The sequence below is a fragment of the Panthera uncia genome, assembly GCF_023721935.1.
Source record: "Panthera uncia isolate 11264 chromosome A3 unlocalized genomic scaffold, Puncia_PCG_1.0 HiC_scaffold_11, whole genome shotgun sequence".
Lineage (NCBI taxonomy): Eukaryota > Metazoa > Chordata > Mammalia > Carnivora > Felidae > Panthera > Panthera uncia.
Genome location: NW_026057578.1, coordinates 3,534,373 through 3,552,649, shown reverse-complemented (window position 1 = coordinate 3,552,649; position 18,277 = coordinate 3,534,373). Strand labels below are relative to the sequence as shown.

At 38.4% G+C, this 18,277-nt stretch overlaps 1 protein-coding gene across 6 annotated transcripts in view; it reads right to left on the bottom strand.

Moving 5' to 3' along the window:
- Positions 1 to 18,277, bottom strand: part of SYCP2 (synaptonemal complex protein 2) — a 73,830-nt gene that overhangs the window by 40,728 nt on the left and 14,825 nt on the right. For all 6 annotated transcript variants that reach the window (XM_049650526.1, XM_049650524.1, XM_049650520.1 and 3 more), the window contains exons 12-15: positions 18,147 to 18,242; positions 13,729 to 13,789; positions 1,445 to 1,593; positions 194 to 268 (exon numbers count right to left, since the gene is read on the bottom strand). In XM_049650526.1, the coding sequence (XP_049506483.1) occupies positions 194 to 268; positions 1,445 to 1,593; positions 13,729 to 13,789; positions 18,147 to 18,242 (381 nt within the window). The remainder of the gene's footprint in view (positions 1 to 193; positions 269 to 1,444; positions 1,594 to 13,728; positions 13,790 to 18,146; positions 18,243 to 18,277) is intronic.

The following is an 18,277-nucleotide window of genomic DNA, read 5'->3' as shown; positions in this document are numbered from 1 at the left end:
TTATCAAAACTATTAATAACTATCTTCTGTACTAAAATAGTAACATACTTTAAAAATCCCATACATCTTATTGGGGCACTCTCTATGCTGAGACAAGAGATCTTTTAGCTACTCACCCTCTAACATCATACTGTCCTATTACTTATGGTTCAGCTTAGCCCAGTGATAAAAATCAAGTAAGTCAGACACATACCTGTGATCCACTTGCATCAAAAATTATATGCACAGATGTTTTGGCAACGGAAATACCTTGTTTTCTGGTAAATTCCTAAAATTAATTCAAAGAGATGTCATTTTCTCTCAGTTCCTTCTATTTTAATGCAATTATTTCCTGTTTCCTTTCAAAACTGCTGTATTATCTCAAATCATTATTTTGCGTATGTAAATACCCTTCTCAGAATACCGTAATGTCTCTTCACTAATCAGCCTTCCTAGCCTGCCATTTTGGTGAGGGTCCCTCAGAAACATAGTCTCTTTTTCTTTACCATAAATCTTTCCCACAGCTATAAACTGAATGTGTCCCCCCCAAAATTCACACATTGAAACCTAATCCCCAAGAGATGGTATTAGGAGGTGGGGCCTTTGGGAGGTGAGTGGGTTATCAGGGCAGGGCCCTCATGAATGGGATCAGTGCCCTCATGAGACCCCAAAGAGCTCCTTCACCCCCTTCTGCCATGTGAGGACACAGCGAGAAGATAGCCACTGTGAACCAGGAAGTGGGCCCTTACCAGAAAATAAGTCTGCTAGCACCTGATCTTGGATTTCTAGCCTCCAGAACTATGAGAAGTCAATGTGTGTCACTGAAACCACCAAGTGTATGGTATTTTTGTTACCGCAGCCTGCACAGACTAAGACATGCATTACCCAAGCTTGTCAACGGGATATCTCCCTCAAACTTAACATGAATTGTCACCTTACGAACTCATGATGTCTTCCACAATTCTAGAAAGCACCTTATCTAAATTACACCCATCAATTTCCAAAGCCATATCAAGCCCCATCTCCAAAGCCTTTCCTTTAAGTCTCTTAACAAGCATTCTCTTTCCTCAACTTCTATACCCTATTTTCCCTATGCCACTCATTCACTTCTTCTGGGGTACAGTCTGTAATTCTCACAATGTTTACTATCGTAAAAACAGGGTTTTGTCTCAATTCACTTTTTAAACACCTAGCAGGAATTTTGTCAGATGTTTTGAGTACTGCAGCTTATTTTGTGATCTGAGATTCTAAACAGGTGTCTCAAGGATACAACTAACAGTCTGATGGCTATTCCACATTACAAATTTTAAAAACTAAAATCTGCATGTCATTTTAAGAATTCTAGGGAAAAAAATCAATGAAACTTATAGCCCCAAATAACTAAAAGTTTCCAGAATTATGAAAATAAATATTTATTTAAAAGAATTTGATGAAAGTATGTATTAAAAAGAATTAAAACACTTACCCTGTATTTATTTGCACCCCAAATTTTTTGTGTCACACTAGCAATTTCCAATGATGCATCAAAATTCAGAAGCAATTCTTTCCCTTCTCTTTTACTAATTTTTACTATATTTTTCAAGATTATGGTCAGTAGCTTCTTCGATTCTCTCACTGCACATAGACAAATCATACTGATTAGTTTACATTCATTTCTATGCTGCCACTCTATAGGTACAGTATAAATAAGAAAGTCATGCAGCATGTTCATTAAATCGAAATAATATTAACTTCTGGATCTAACAATATTTAATTAATTCTGGGACTAACTATCTATGCAAACAAATCAATTCAATTTATTTTTCCGAGTCTTCTGATCGATGAATTACAGGCTAATAACTAATAAGCTAAAGCCATAAATATGTTTTGGACACTCACAGGTTCTTAGTAAATATTTCTGGAACACATCTAAGGGAACTATTTGCTTAACTTAAAAGAGGCAAACAAAATAACTTCAGTTCCATACATAAATAAGTATATTTTTAGGCAAAAGCATCTATTCAAACATTTCTGTTAAATCCAGTTGTTACAAACAAGTTGACAGTCAACAACGGTCAAACAAATTGAGTGCCAGGAAACTGAAGAAGAATACGGTGCAATTCCTCATGAATTCACTGATCCAGTGAAAACAGTTAGTGCCAGTTTGTAAGAGGGATTTACGTCCCTTCGGAATCACTTGGCATCCAATTCAAGTGCCTGTACTATGGACTACAGGCCACCAGGGTCCTGTCCTACTCTGCCAGTGCTCCTGTTGACTGGCAAGTCGTCACACCTGCCCCCAGTGTACACTTTGGGGCAGGAGGAAAACACCCTGATGGAAATGGAGCACACCATGTAGAAAAATTTCTCTGCATCAGGGAAAGCTCTACTGGCTACTCCATGACCTAACCCACGGGATAACTGTCTCCATTGGCTATAAAATTCTGATTCCTATGAGGCTTACTCAAGCAGAATATGGGTTGTTTTTGCAACGATATGGTCATGAGAGCTTCCAGAGTAACATCTGTCACGGTAATAAGAATTATTAATTGCTTGAAGACAGTGGTGACAGTCTCTAATTTAAAATTTTTTTTTTTCAATGTTTTTTATTTATTTTTGGGACAGAGAGAGACAGAGCATGAACGGGGGAGGGGCAGAGAGAGAGGGAGACACAGAATCGGAAACAGGCTCCAGGCTCTGAGCCATCAGCCCAGAGCCCGACGCGGGGCTCGAACTCACGGACCGCGAGATCGTGACCTGGCTGAAGTCGGAGGCTTAACTGACTGCGCCACCCAGGCGCCCCAACAGTCTCTAATTTAAAGAGTGCGGTGGTTTTATTTTGGGAAAAAAAGTCATGTGTGTCAACAGGAACAGGTATTCAGACTTTAGAGATGAAAGTTTGGTGACTTTGAAGACAATAATGTTTTGAATGCTGATGATGAATATTAGAAAATTTATAATCCTGATGTATATTTTTGCTGATTATTGTATCGCTCTGATCTGATTTTTTTCTGCAGCTTGCTATGAACTAGTAAATGAAACATTTACTTTGCTGCTTACCTAACCATGGTATTAGAAATTACTTCAAATGTTGCTGAATGCTTTGTGCCTTTATGTGCAAAGTATCCTCCACATATATTGTAACTATATAAGAATTAGTTGATATTTGTTATCTTTTATTGTCAGCTTTGTTGAAACTTCTGGTATTTCCTTTGACTGCGTGGACTATGTCATGGCTTGTTTTTAATTAGCAATATTACTGAGATATCAGAAAAGTCATTTTATTGCTTGCTAAAGAATCCAAGTATTTACAGATAAACATATTTGGACCTTATGTTATCTACATACCCATAGGAGATTCCAATACACTATAGGTACATGAATATAATAATATGCTTTCTCCTGCAAAGGCATTTAAAAAATTTTTAAGATCGTCCATGGAGACTAAATAAATAAAAATTCTTACATATTATATACAAAAGGGTCTAACTGCATGCACCCCATTGTGCTGCCTCCTCATCCCCTAGTCTGCAAGTATACTAACTGATCTCCAGGTTTTGCTTTTTTTTGTTTTTTTTTTTTTTTTTTTTTTTTTTTTACTTCCATGGGTGCCATTCATGTAAAAATTCGGTCTTGCCTGCTCCATACAGGTTACATTAGATTACCACATTATTATGAAGGATATTAAAGGATACAAACAAACAGCCAGGTGGAGAGATAAGTAGCGTGAGGTCTGGAAGGGTCCAGAGACAGGAGCTCCTATCCCTGTGAATTTTAGGTTGTACCACCCTCCTGGCACAATGATACATTCTTATTCACCAATCAGGAAGCCCCCCCAAAACACTTTTAATCCACATATAAAGAACTTAATGTTTTTTATAAAAGTATCCTCGTAAAATCAGGATGAGTTTTATATCGGAAAATCTTAAAAATCAGCTTCAAGTTATGCTATTAAAACAATGAAAATAACTTTTTTTTGCCCAATTATGTGCAGCTACACTTGGCAAGATGCAAGACAGAACCGCATTAAGAAGTGGCAGCAGTGATTGGCATGAAAATAGAGGAGAGAGAAGAAATTCAAAAGATTTTAAGAGACAGTAAAAAATGGATGTGGAAAAAGATCAGTTAAGGGAAGGAAACGATCAAGAGTGGCTTCTGTATGGGGCGGGGGGAGCTGGAAGGTTATCCTACCATTTGTCAAAACAGGAAATAAAGAAGGAGTTTGGTGGGATAGAATCGTGAGTTTAGTTTTATTTTTATCAATTTTAAGGTTATTTAAATTCAAGTTAGTTAACACACAGTGTAACGTTGGTTTCAGTGATTCATCACTTACATATAACACCAATTGGTCAACACAACAGTGCCCGCCTTAATGCCCATCCCCCATTTAGCCCATCCGCTCACCTACTTCCCCTCCAGCAACCCTCAGTTTGTTCTCTGTATTTAAGAGCCTCTGGGGGCGCCTGGGTGGCTCAGTCAGTTAAGTGTCCGACTTCGGCTCAGGTCATGATCTCACGGTTCGTGGGTTCAAGCCCCGTGTCGGGCTCTGGGCTGACCGCTCAGAGCCTGGACCCCGCTTCAGATTCTGTGTCTCCCTCTGTCTGCCCCTCCACCGCTTGCACTCTGTCTCTTGCATCGTCTCAAAAATAAAAAAACACTTAAAAAAAAAAAAAAAAAAAAAAAAAAAGAGCCTCTGGTGGCTTACCCCCGTCTCTGCTTTTATCTTAGTTTTTCTTCCCTTCCCCTACGTTCATCTGTTGCGTTTCTTAAATTCCACATATGAGTGAGTTAGGGTTAGGGTTGTTTGTCTGACTTATTTTGTTTAGCATAATACATTCTAGTTCCATCCATGTTGTTGCAAATGGCAAGATTTCATTCTTTTTGATGCTGAGTAATATTCCATTGTGTGTGTGTGTGTGTGTGTGTGTGTGTGTACCACATTTTCTTTATCCATACATTGGTCAATGGACACGTGGGCTCTTTCCATAATTTGGCTATTGTTGACAGTGCTGCTATAAACATCGGGGTGCATGTGCCCCTTCAAATCAGCATTTTTGTATCCTTTGGATAAATGCCTACTAGTGTATTCCTAGGTCTTAGGGTAGTTCTATTTTTAATTGAGTTTAGTTTTAGACGTGGGTTTAGATATTTGAGACATCTGCAAACATATAAAGGTGGGATAGTTTATTGCTCACATCTCTATCTAGAGCTTAGTTAAGAAATTAGGAAAAAAGATTCAAAAATCAAAGTGTAGTCAACAGTGTCAAATGTAAGGGAAGGGTCAGTACGAGGACTGCAAGTGTGCAAACTGATACTAATAATAAAGTTTATTATTTGGACATCTAAAATTCAGTGGAGTGGGACAGAAAACAGAATGTAGTAAGAGCAGGACTGAAAAGCAGGAGAAAAAAGATTTAGTAAAAACTCTCAAAGTTAGCTATAAATGGAAAAAGAGTGAGAGGGCTAGAGGAAGACAGAGGATCCAAGTAGGCTTTTTGTTTGAAAATACAGTAACATATGTATCATAAAAATATGGATACCATAAAAATATAAGATGTGAGGGGCACCTGGGTGGCTCAGTCCATTAAATGTGCAACTCTTGATCTTGGCTCAGGTCATGATCTTACTCATATTGCAAAGTTTCTGACACACGCAAAACCAAAACAACAACGACAGACAGACAAAGAACTTTTTTGTACAACTGACAGCAATGGCACAAAAGCCAGGAAAGCAAAAATGGAAGTATACTGTTACGGAGTTCCCATGCTACACATAAGAGGGCATAATATTACACACTATCAAGCTAAAGATGTATAAAATAAACCCCAAATCAACCATTGAAGGGGGTATAAAGCCAACAAAAGAGACATAATAAAATCACTGGAAAAATCAATTAATACAAAAGAAGAAAGAGAGAAAAACAAACATGGCAGAAGGAGTGGTAGGGAGAAAAAACAAGAGCTAGCTGGTAAATTTAAAGCGTATTCAGAATCACATCAAACACCGTAATTCAAAGGCAGACATTGTCAAATTACACTTAAAAAACAATGCCTTTAGTATATGATGCCTACAAGTAACCCACATTAAATAGACAAAAATGAGTTAAAAATAAAGAAAGATATGCCATGCCATAATTAACCAACAGAAAGCTGGAGAAGGTATCTTAATATTAAAGTAGATTACAGAGCAAAGAATTTAACTACAGGAAGAACAGGGTCATTTCATAAAGATCAAGGGGTCAATTTAACAAGAAAAGATTCTACTACATGTTTGTGCAACTAATCGTAGAGAGTGAAAATACCTGAAGCAAAAAATGATAGAACTCAACAGGAAAAAAATCACAATTACAATGGTGACTTCCATACCCCCCTCTCAGTAACACAGGACAAGCGGATGAACAGGATATGTAAGACTCAAACAACATTGTCAACCCACCCTCCCACCCAACCATAGAATGCCCATTCCTTTCAAGTGCACACAGAAGATTTATCATTACAGACCACATGCTGGGTCATAAAATAAGTGTCAAGATTTTTAAAAGGATTCTCAAATCATACAAAGTATGCCCTCTAATAACAATGAAATAGTTATCTCTGAAATCCCAAATACATGGAATCTACATTAAAAATTTCTAAATAAAACTATGGGTCAAAAAAGAAATCAAAAGAAAAATCTTAATCAGATTAATGAAAATGGAAATACAACATATGGTAATTTGCAGGATGCTGCTAGGAAGTACTCGGGGAGAATTTAAAGCTGTAAATTGTAAATGGCAGGACACCTGGTTGGCTCAGTTAGTCGGTTGAGCGTCTGACTCTTGGTCTTGGCTCAGGTCATCTTCCCAGGGTCGTGAGATTGAGCCCTGTGTCTAGCTCCACATTGGGCCCCTGCATCAGGCTCTGCACTGAGCATGGAGCCTGCTTGGGATTCTCTCTCTCTCTTCCTCTGCCCCTCTCCCCTCCTCTCTAAAATAAAACATAAATAAAAATTTTAAAAGCATCTTCATAAAGTACAATACAATAAAGCTGAAATGGCTATACTAGAAGAATAAACAGTCTCAGATCAATGACTTCAGCTTCCACCCTGAGACACCAGAAACAGAAAGGCAAATTAAAACCAAAGTAAGCTGAAAATAAAGAAACAATAAACATGAGAGCAGAGGTCAGCAAGATTGAAAACAGGAAAACAAAAGAGAAAAATCAATAAAACCAAGGGCTGGTTCTTTGACAATATCAATAAATCGATATTCTCCTTTCATCAGACTGATCAGGAAAAAAAGATACAAGTTATGAACATCAGAAGTGACAGGCCATCATTATAGTCTACAGACAGTAAGGACAGGAAGGGGCCACAATAAACCACTTAATACCAATAAATCTGACAATATGGATGAAATGGAGAGATTACGAGACACAAATTATCAGTTTACTCAGGAAGAAATAGGTAACATGAAAAACTCCTTAGTTATCAAATAAACTGAATTTGTGGTTAAGAGCCTTCACAACAAAGAAAGGTGCAAATACTAGCAAGTAGTTAAGAAAGAAACAATACCAATTTTACACACATTCTTGTAGAAAACTGAAAACTATGCAGTGCCTGGGTGGCTCAGTCGGTCAAGTGTCCAGCTCCAGATTTTGGCTCAGGCCATGATCTTGCAGTTCGTGAGCTCAAGCCCCATACCGGGCAGGCTCTGTGCCAGCAGCACGGAGCCTGCTTGGGATTCTCTCTCTCTGTCTGTCTGTCTCTCTCTCTCTCTCTCTCTCTCTCTGCTCCCCTCTGCTTGTGCCCACTCTCAAAATAAATAAACTTAAAAAAGAAACCTGAAGACTATGGAAAACTTGCCAATGCATTCCGTGAGGCTAGTAACACTGCCTGCACTCTGCCACAGAAAGACATAGACCTACCATACAGAACATCAAATTCCTGCCTGACTTCTGGGAATCAGTGCCAATGATACAGAAAAGGAGAATACATACCAAAACCAAGTGGGGTTTATCCCTAGAATGCAAAGTTAGTCTAACATTGGAAAATCAATGTATTTCTATTAGGAACCTAACAAGAGAAACCATATATTACATCAACACATGCAGGAAAAGCATTTCCCCAAATCCAACATTCTTTATTATCAAGGAGGGCTCTCAGCAGCTTAGGAATAAAAGAGAATTTCCTCAGTCTGATAGAGGGTACACATGAAAAAGTGTCACCGTAAATAGGTCATAGTGAAAAAAAAATGCTTTCCCCTTAACATCAGAAACTAGGTCAAGACATAGGCTCCCATCACTTCTACTCAACATGGTACTGAAGGTTCCCGGCAGCGTAATACGGCAAGGAGGGAAGACTGACCCTACGGAGTGTCGTCAAGGATGTGGACAACTGGAACTCTCACACACTGGTGGTAAAAATGTAAAATGATAAAACTGCTTTGGACAAGTCTAAAAGTTTCTGAAAAAGGTAAACCTATACCTGTGCTTTTGATCACACTCCCTGATATTTATCCAGGAGAAATAAAAGCATATATATAATCACACATACATGAAGATAATTATACATGAATATTTTCAGTGGCATTTTATAATAGCTGGAAACAGGGAACACTCCAGATAGTCATCAACAGGGGAATGGGCGGAACAAACTGAAGTAAAACCATACACTGGAATACCATTCAGCAATAAAAAGGATTAAACTCTTGATACATGTGATGTGGCTAAATAAAAAAAAAATACAAATGTATATACAAAATATGTCCTATATAAATGTATATATTATGTGTAATATATGTCATGTAAAATATGTAGAAGATATACTTCTACATGTATATTTTGTATATTATATATTACATAGACAGTATACATAAATACATCATATACTGATACAAGTATGTATGTATACACATATGCATTACTAAAAGAAAGTAGCCAGAAAAAATTGCTACATGCTGTATAATTCTATTTATAGAGACTGCAGAAAACGTAAACTTATCCAAGGTACAGAAAACATCAGTGACTTCCTGGGGATAGAGTAGGAGATGGGATGAACAGATCAAAAGGAGCATAGGGGTGCCTGGGTGGCTCAGTGGGTTGAGTGTCTGACCCTTGATTTTGGCTCAGGTCACGATCCCAGGGTCACGGGATCAAGCCCTGTTTTGGGCTCCACACTGTGTGTAGAGCCTGCTTGAGATTCTCTCTTTCCCTCTGCCCTTCTCCCGTGCTCATGCTTTATTTCTCTCTCTAAAAATTAAAAATTAATAAATCTTTTTTTTTTTTTTAACGTTTATTTATTTTTGAGGCGGAGAGAGACAGAGCGTGAACGGGGGAGGGTCAGAGAGAGAAGGAGACACAAAATCGGAAGCAGGCTCCAGGCTCTGAGCCATCAGCCCAGAGCCCGACGCGGGGCTCAAACTCACAGACCGCGAGATCGTGACCTGAGCTGAAGTCGGACGCTCAACCGACGGAGCCACCCGGGCGCCCCTAAAAATTAAAAATTAAAAAAAAAGGGGCATAAAGAACATTTAGGGAGACTGGATATATTTACTAACTTGAATACCCTAATGGTTTCAATGTGTGTTTATACATGTGAAGACTCACCAGCTTCCTCAACCCGATGGAAGTTTATCTACAAAAACCTTCAGCTAACGTCATGCTTAGTGGTCAAATACTCAATATTCTTCCTTAAGCAAAGATGATGAAGAAAGCAAAGATGACCACTTTTACCACTTCTATTCAATATTGTACTAGAAGTTCTAGCCATTGCAATAATGCAAAGGGAGGAATAAAGGAAGGGAGGGAGGGGAGAATAAAAGAAGGATAAAGAAAGAAAGGGAGGGAGGAATGGAGGAAGAGAGGAATAAAGGAAGGAAGTTAGTTAAGGAAGGGCCTTAGAATCAGAAGTAAAACCCTATCTATCTGCAGACACCATGACCGACTACCTAGAATAACCTCAGGAATCCACATTACAACCACTGGAACTAGTGACTTTGGCAAGATTGTAGGATACGAGGTAAGTATTGCAAAATCAGTTATATTTTTATATACTAATAGAAAATATCTGGAAAATGAAATTAAAGATTCATTCCATTTACAATCATATAAGGTAAGATTGAAGACTCAGGAATAAGTTCATCAAGGGGTGTGTAAGATTTCTACACTGAAAACTACAAAGCGCTGTGGAGCGAAATTAAAGACCCGAATAAATGTAAAGATATACCACATTAGTGGACTGAAATACGTACTATTGTCACAATGTTGCCTCTCCCCCTCTCAAACTACAATCGCAATCATACATCCAGCAGGCTTTTTGTAGCAAGTAGTAGGTCAACTCTAAAAGTTATATGGAAATACAAAAGATCTAGAATTTCCTGAAAAAAAAAAAAACCCACAATTTTAAGAAGACTTGTACTACCCAATTTCAAGACTAACTAAAAATCTACAGTAATTAAAACAGTGTGGGACTGGCATAGTGAACGGAAAATAGATCCGTGGGATGGAGTACAGCTTTAAGAAATAAGATGTGAACTTCTATCAGTCATCTGACTTTCAAGAAGGGAATCAATGACATCCAGTGGGGAAAGGAAAGCCTTTTCATCAAATAGTCCTAGAAGTAACTGCATGTCCATAGAAAAATAAAAATGAACCTCAACTCCTGTATCATACCAGAACCAAATATTAATTTGTAATGGATCATAATCCTAAACATAAAAGCTAAAACCACGAAGTTCTGACAGAAAAACAAAAGTTCTTTATGATTTGGTAGTAGGCAAAAGTTACATAAAGCAAAAGCACAAATGAAAAAAGTGATAAAGTGGACTGTAAACTTAAAGACTTCTGCTCATTAAAGACACCATTAACAAACTTAAAAAGCAAGACACAGATGGGGAGAGAATACACATATGTATCTATCAAAGGATTGGTATGCACAATATTTGTAAGAATCCAAAAACTTAATATAAAAAAAGACAGCCCAGTAAAAAAAAGGACAAAATATTTAAACAGATACGTCACAAAGGAATATATATGAATGACAACCAAGCACATGTAAAAGTGCTCGAAGTCCGGAATTGTGATGCCTACAGCTTTGGTTTTCTTTTTCCACATCACTTTGGCTATTCGGGGTCTTTTGCGATTTCATCCAAATTTTAGAATTGTTTGTTGCAGCTCTGTGAAGAATGCTGGTAATATTTTGATAGGGATTTCACTGAATGTGTACATTGCTTCGGGTAGTACTGACATTTTAACAATAATTGTTCTTCCAATCCAGGAGCATGGAATGTTTTTCCATTTCTTTGTGTCTTCTTCAATTTCTTTCACAAGCTTTCTATAGTTTTCAGCATACAGATCTTTTAGCTCTTCAACTAGGTTTACTCCTACGTGTTTTATGGGTTTTGGTGCAACTGTAAATGGGACTGATTCCTTGATTTGTCTTTCTGCTGTTTCATAAGTGGTATATAGACATACAACTGATTTCTTCCTGCACATTGATGTCATATCCTGCTACTCTGCTGAATTCATGTATCAGTATCAGCAGTTTTTTGGTGGAGGCTTTTGGGTTTTCCACGTAGAGTATCAGACTTCAAGCTATACTACAAGACTGTAATCAAGATACTACGGTACTGGCACAAAAACAGACACATAGATCAACGGAAGAGAATACAGAACCCAGAAATGGACCCACCAAGGTACGGCCAACTAATCTTTGACAAATCAGGAAAGAGTATCCAATGGAAAAAGACAGTCTCTTCAGCAAGTGGTACCGGGAAAACTGGACAGCAACATGCAGAAGAATGAACCTGGACCACTTTCTTACACCACGCACAAAAATAAACTCAAAATGGATAAAAAACCTAAATGTTAGACAGGAAACCATCAAAATTCTAGAGGAGAAAACAAACAACAAACTCTTTGACCTTAGCTACAGCAACTTCTTACTAGACACGTCTCTGGAGGCAAGGGAAACAAAAGCAAAAACGAACTATTGGGACCTCATCGAGATAAAAAGCTTCTGCACAGTAAAGGAAACAATCAACAAAACTAAAAGGCAACTGACAGAATGGGAGAAGATATTTGCAAATGATGTATCAGACAAAGGCTTAGCATCCAAAATGTATAAAGGACTTCTCAAGCTCAACACCCAAAAAACAAATATTCCAGTGAAGAAATGAGCAAAATACATGAAGAGACACTTTTCCAAAGAAGACATACAGATCGCTAACAGACACATGAAAAGAGACTCAACATCACTCATCATCAGGGAAATACAAATCAAAACCACGATAAGATACCACCTCACACCTTTCAGAATGGCTAAAGTTAACAGCTCGGGCAACAACAGATGTTGGCGAGAGAACACCCCAAAGTGTTCAAAAAGGAAACCCTTCTGCACTGCTGGTGGGAATGCAAACTATTGCAGCCACTCTGGAAAACAGTATGGAGGTTCCTCAAAAAATTGAAAATAGAGCTACCCTACAACCCAGCAGTTGCACTACTAGGTATTTATCCAAAGGATACAAAAATGCTGATTCAAAGGGGCACATGCACCCCAACGTTTATAGCAACACTACTGACAACAGCCAAATTATGGAAAGAGCCCACATGTCCATCAACTGATGAATGGATAAAGGAAATGTGATGTTTATGTGTGTGTGTGTGTGTGTGTTATTATGTGTGTGTATGTATACGTGTGCGCAAACACACACAGTGGAATACGACTCAGATCAAAAAGACTGAAATCCTGCCATTTGCAACAACATGGATGGAACTGGAGGGTATTACATTAAGCTAAATAAGTCAGTCAAAGAAAGACAAATATCATATGATTTCACACATGTGGAATTTAAGAAACACAACAGATGAACACAGGGGAAGGGAAGGAAAAATAAAATAAAAACAGGGAGGCAAACCATAAGAGACTCCTAAATACAAAGAACAAACTGAGTGTTGCTGGAGAGGTGTTGGACTAAACGGGTGATGGTCATTAAAGATGAGCGCTGGGTGTTATACTTAAGTGATGAATCACTAATTTCTACTCCTGAAACCATTATTACACTATAGGTTTACTAACTTGGATTTGAATTAAAAAAATAAGAAAAGTGCTTAGCATTTCTGGTCACCAGTTATTTGCAATCAATGACAATCATGACTGGGGTGCCTAGGTGGCTCAGTCGGTTGAGCGTCCAACTCGGCTTATGGTTCATGAGTTTGAGCCCCTCGTTGGGCTCTGTGCTGACAGCTCAGAGCCTGGAGCCTGCTTTGGATTTTGTGTCTCCCTCTCTCTGTGCCCCTCCCAGCTCATGTTCTGTCTCTCTCTCTCTGTCTCAAAAATAAACAATCATTAAAAAAGTTTTCTTAATTAAAAACAAAAGACTATCATGACATACCACTACATCCCCACTGAAATGACTAAAATATATCTCGATATGTGAATCTGCAGTGGGGCCAGTCTTACAAGTTGTAGGACTTTGTCCAGCCATGTTACACAATGGCAGTCATAAAAGTGCAGGAACTAGATGTCTGGATCTAATCATACTAATGGAAGAAAAAGGCAAGAGCCTTGAATATATTGACAATAAAGTGACTGATCATGCGTTTTAGACTAGATAACAAAAATAAGTTCCAAAAGGAGTCAGGAAATTGGGGGTGAGGGAAATGTGGGTTCAGGGAATTCTGTTAGTAATGTGAATACAAGAAACTGTTGACTTTGTTTTCATGAGTATTTTTTTACCCCAGAGAGCATATAACTGCCATGTGATAAGAATCAAGTAGAAAATAAGCTTAATACCTTCAATGCTGTATATTTGTACTCTTTCCTCAGGCACAGTCACTGCTTCCCATTGATGATCCTTAAATTCAAAAACAGGTTTGACCATAAATAAATAATTTACCCCTGCTTTACACCCTCTTTAAACACCAGTTTTTAAGTTATACAATCAAGTTTATTTTTTATTAAGTACCACTAAGTAACCAGCTGATACAACCTATTTCTTGCTCCATCAATTGACTGTGTAATAAATACATTACAGGCCACATTTAATCTGCTTGTTCACTTTTTTTTTTTAACGTTTTTATTTATTTTTGAGACAGAGAGAGACAGAGCATGAACTGGGGAGGGTCAGAGAGAGGGAGACACAGAATCCGAAACAGGCTCCAGGCTCTGAGCTGTCAGCACAGAGCCCGACACGGGGCTTGAACTGACGGACCACGAGATGATGACCTGAGCCGAAGTCGGCCGCTTAACCGACTGAGCCACCCAGGTGCCCCTGCTTGTTCACTTTTAAAACAAAATTTGATGGTATAATTTCCTGGTTTTCTATTCTTGACCAAAAAAAAAAAAAAAAAAAAAAAAGAGTAACTACCATTAATATATATTGGAGAATATCCTTTTTAAGAATGTTACCAAATCCTGTTATCTTGCCTTTGAAATACTGTGTGAAATCATGCACATTCATCAATTCCCACTCAATTGATTGACTGTCCTTAGATTCGAACACGGAATGCATACGAATAATAGCTGAAATATTTCCCCCTTCTCCCTTCCCAGTGTTTTTGCTGAAAATTTGTATAACGGGGTAACACTGATTTCACACATGCACAAAAGCTACAGGAAAAATTAGATTCCACTGCTAAGAGATGGGATCCGAAAACCTCCCACTAATCTGGTGAGGAAAACAGACCCAGACCTTTTGTGGTTCAGGACAATTCATTCTAGGGAATTCACCTGAACCCTCCATCTGTTTGCTAACTGCCTCCACTTCTCGGCCTGGATTGAAACCGGTGCACAGGCTGAGGGCCCCACTGCTGCTACCGCTACTGCAACCACATCTCTGGCTACGGTGCTGGCTGCCCCACGTACCGCAAAACCTCAGGGCCGGGAGGAAAGGGTCGGTCTTGTCTTTTCTGCCCGACACTCCGAGCAGTTTCAGGTCTCTCTGGGTATAAAAAAACTTGCTCCCGTGAGGCATATGCAGCTGGCCATTTTCAGGTTCTAACTCCAAAGTGATGCTTCCTGCTTTACTGCCTTCCTCTTTAAGAAATTTTTATCTCAGGGATATTTTCATATTGGTTAAAAGTAGAAGTCCTCGTATAACAAAACCAACTGTGCCCTCGCCGAGCCTCCACAGGCCCCGGTACGCTACGCACATCTTGCTTCACCTTCACTGCCTACCTTCCCTCCATCGTATGCTCTTCCTCTTGACCTTGGTTTTTATTTGTGTTTTTTTTTTTTTAACGTTTATTTATTATTGAGAGACAGAGAGACACAGAGCATGAGCAGGAGAGGGGCCGAGAGGTGGAGAGACACAGAACCCGAAGCAGGCTCCAGGCTCTGAGCTGTCAGCACGGAGCCCGACGCGGGGCTCAAACCCACGAACTGCAAGACCATGACCTGAGCCGAAGTCGGACGCTGAACAGACTGAGCCACCCAGGCACCACGACCTTGGTTTTTATTTAATCTATCATCCTGGCCATCGGTTTGGAAAAGCTCTTATTCTTAAAGTAAAACAAGTACCTCACGAAAACCCTCCTTTGAATCCAATCTCACTTTAGCGACTACTGTGCCTTCGCCTGACTTGGCGTCCTGACTTCCTGCAGGCATGCAAACGTTCCAGGAATGGCCAAAGCGCATGGCTTCCATAGAACTGCTGTCTCACGGACCACCAGTTCTGATGTCAGTTAACACTTGATTTGACACTGTCCACCATTTCCACCCTCATAAAAAACACCCTTCTCTTCACTTTCATGACACCCTTCCAGTTTGTTCTCTGTTGGCTGATTCTGTAAGTGTCCTTCGGGCTAGCATTCCTTCTACCTATGCTGCGTATATCTGTGGTTCCCAGTTCTGTCATTACATCCCATGATCGTGTTTATCATCTATACATAGATGGCTTCTAAATCTCCACTGTGCACACTTCCCTCACTTGAATTTCAGATCAGTATATCCAACTGCCTAGCAGACATCTTTGCCAAATGTCCCACAAGGATCTCCACGTCACACATGCAAAACTGAACTCCCCCTATTTCTGCTACAGAACGCATCCTCCTGTGACACAGCTCTAGCCACCCACTCAAGCTTTATTAATCCTTCTTTCTCTTTTTGCCAGAAAAAAATCAGGTCTGCTCAATTCTCTTTTCAAGTCTTCCTGGAACCCATTCATTTCCATCCATCTCTACTGTCACTTTCCAAGATCACACCAGCATGACTTCTCACCAGCATTACCACAGGTCTCCTGCCACTGGTCTTGTCCCTTTTTAATCTGTTCTCCCCCCCCCCAGAAGAATCTTTAACAAGAAGGTGAGCCTCAGTGCCTAGCGTAAATCTTGCACAGAGTAATTTCTTACTTAATATTCCTTGAATTGATGTTACTTCCTACTTGTAACCCTTCTTTGGCTCCACACTGCTTTATTTCTTTCCAATCTCCTTTCCACTCTATGTACTAACCATACCCTAAATCTTTCAGTTCTGTGAGTTTTCTATTCACTCATTCTTGCAATAAATTTGAGTCCTTGATTAGCTATAAATAAGAAGACACAAGTCCTTGATTTCATAAATCTTATACTCTGTTGGGGGAAAACAAACAACAAACAAAATGATTTTAAGCAACAATTACTACTGTAAGGGAAATAAAACAAGACAATGTGATATAACGTGGTTGGGAGGCAACTTTAGACATTAGATTGAGTTACCAGAGAATATCTCCATAAAGAAGCAATACTTGTACTAAAACCTAAATGGGAAGAAATGAAGATGCAAAGATCTGGCACCTTCTAGGCAGAAGAACCAGCAAGTAGAGAGATCCGAAATGGGCATGATCTTTGTTAAATAGAAAAAAAAAAAAAATGAATGTGGCTGGAACATAGTAAGCATAGAGAATGGTCTTGAGATGTCAGAGAAACAGCCAGGGGCCAGATCATAAAGACCCTCATATACAATGTTAAAGAGACAAAAGATGGGTTTTAAGCAGCCACTCTACAGAGTATGGATTCTAAGAAAGTCAGAGAGAATACAGGGAGAATGTACTATTGCTACAGAAATCCAGAAAGGAGGGGATTCTGAATATATGTTTTGGAAGAAGAATCTCCCTACATTTCTAGATCAGTATCTGAAACACAGCAGGATTTAACACTTATAAATGCATTTTATACTATCCCTACCATGTATCATACTATAATTGCTTATTTTCTTGTTGGAATCATCCTTAACATCAAACTGAGTAAAGGTAGGGACTATATCAATCCTATTCTATCTTCTTCCAAAATGAAATCCCACTCCTAAAAATCCAGTTAAAAATATTCCTACAAACCCTAAAAGAATAAATACACTAATAAAAACTATCAGTGACCCTGAGAAGCAGTGCTAGTATCTGGAACTCAATTTTAATTAAGTATTCTATGAAGATACTCTAACATAAAAAGAAATAATGTGGAAATCTTCAGGAGCATTTTGTTAAGGTCTATCCATAGTTTACCTGGAACAAAAAGCAGTATTTTACAAGAGCAGACTAAAATGACTAAATCCTCATTAAAGTATCTGCAACCACATCTGATTAGTAAATGCGGATCAACTCTTAGTTGGATGTTTACGAAGTGACTATATGGTTAGGACTAGAAGCTTGCCTACGGACCAAATATTAAGGATAGCTATTTGGAAACAATGACTCAAGAATTCGGCTCAGGTTAAAAAGAAGTCAGTAGAAAATATACCATCTGGCTGGAAAGTTTAAACATAGCTATTAATATAGCACATAAAGAAGTAAATCTCTTCCAAATACCACCATAAGAATCAATACCTCTCTATTTTCAAACAGAAGATTTTAGAAGGTATAAGACCACTCGTCATTCCCTGTTAATATTTTTAAGTGAGTGCCTCTGTATTTGAGTAACTGGTGTCTTTTCTAAATTTCACTCTTGTTCATATGAATGTTAAATGTTATATCATTAACATGTAATTTATTTCTGAAAAGCTTAGATTGAAAAACTAGTATTAAAATTTAGCATTTTCTGTTGCAATAAAACATCAGAAATAATTTTCATTTCTAATTAACTGCTAAAGGGTTACCATGCTAATCAAAACTATGGGGCTAATACTAAAATCTATTAAAATAGCTAGAAAAATAAACATACAAAAAAATCCACATTCTTAAATTAAGACATTGTAGACACACATAAACAAACATATAAAATGGTAGATGGAATAAAGCTTACGTCATTATCTCCAGCAACGTAGAATGATAGAGCCTGGCTCCCAAGATTAAAATCTATCCAAAATTCCTCAAGTTTTTCATCTGAAGGTATTTTCAACTAATAAAACAAATATATAAAACTGTTATAGACTA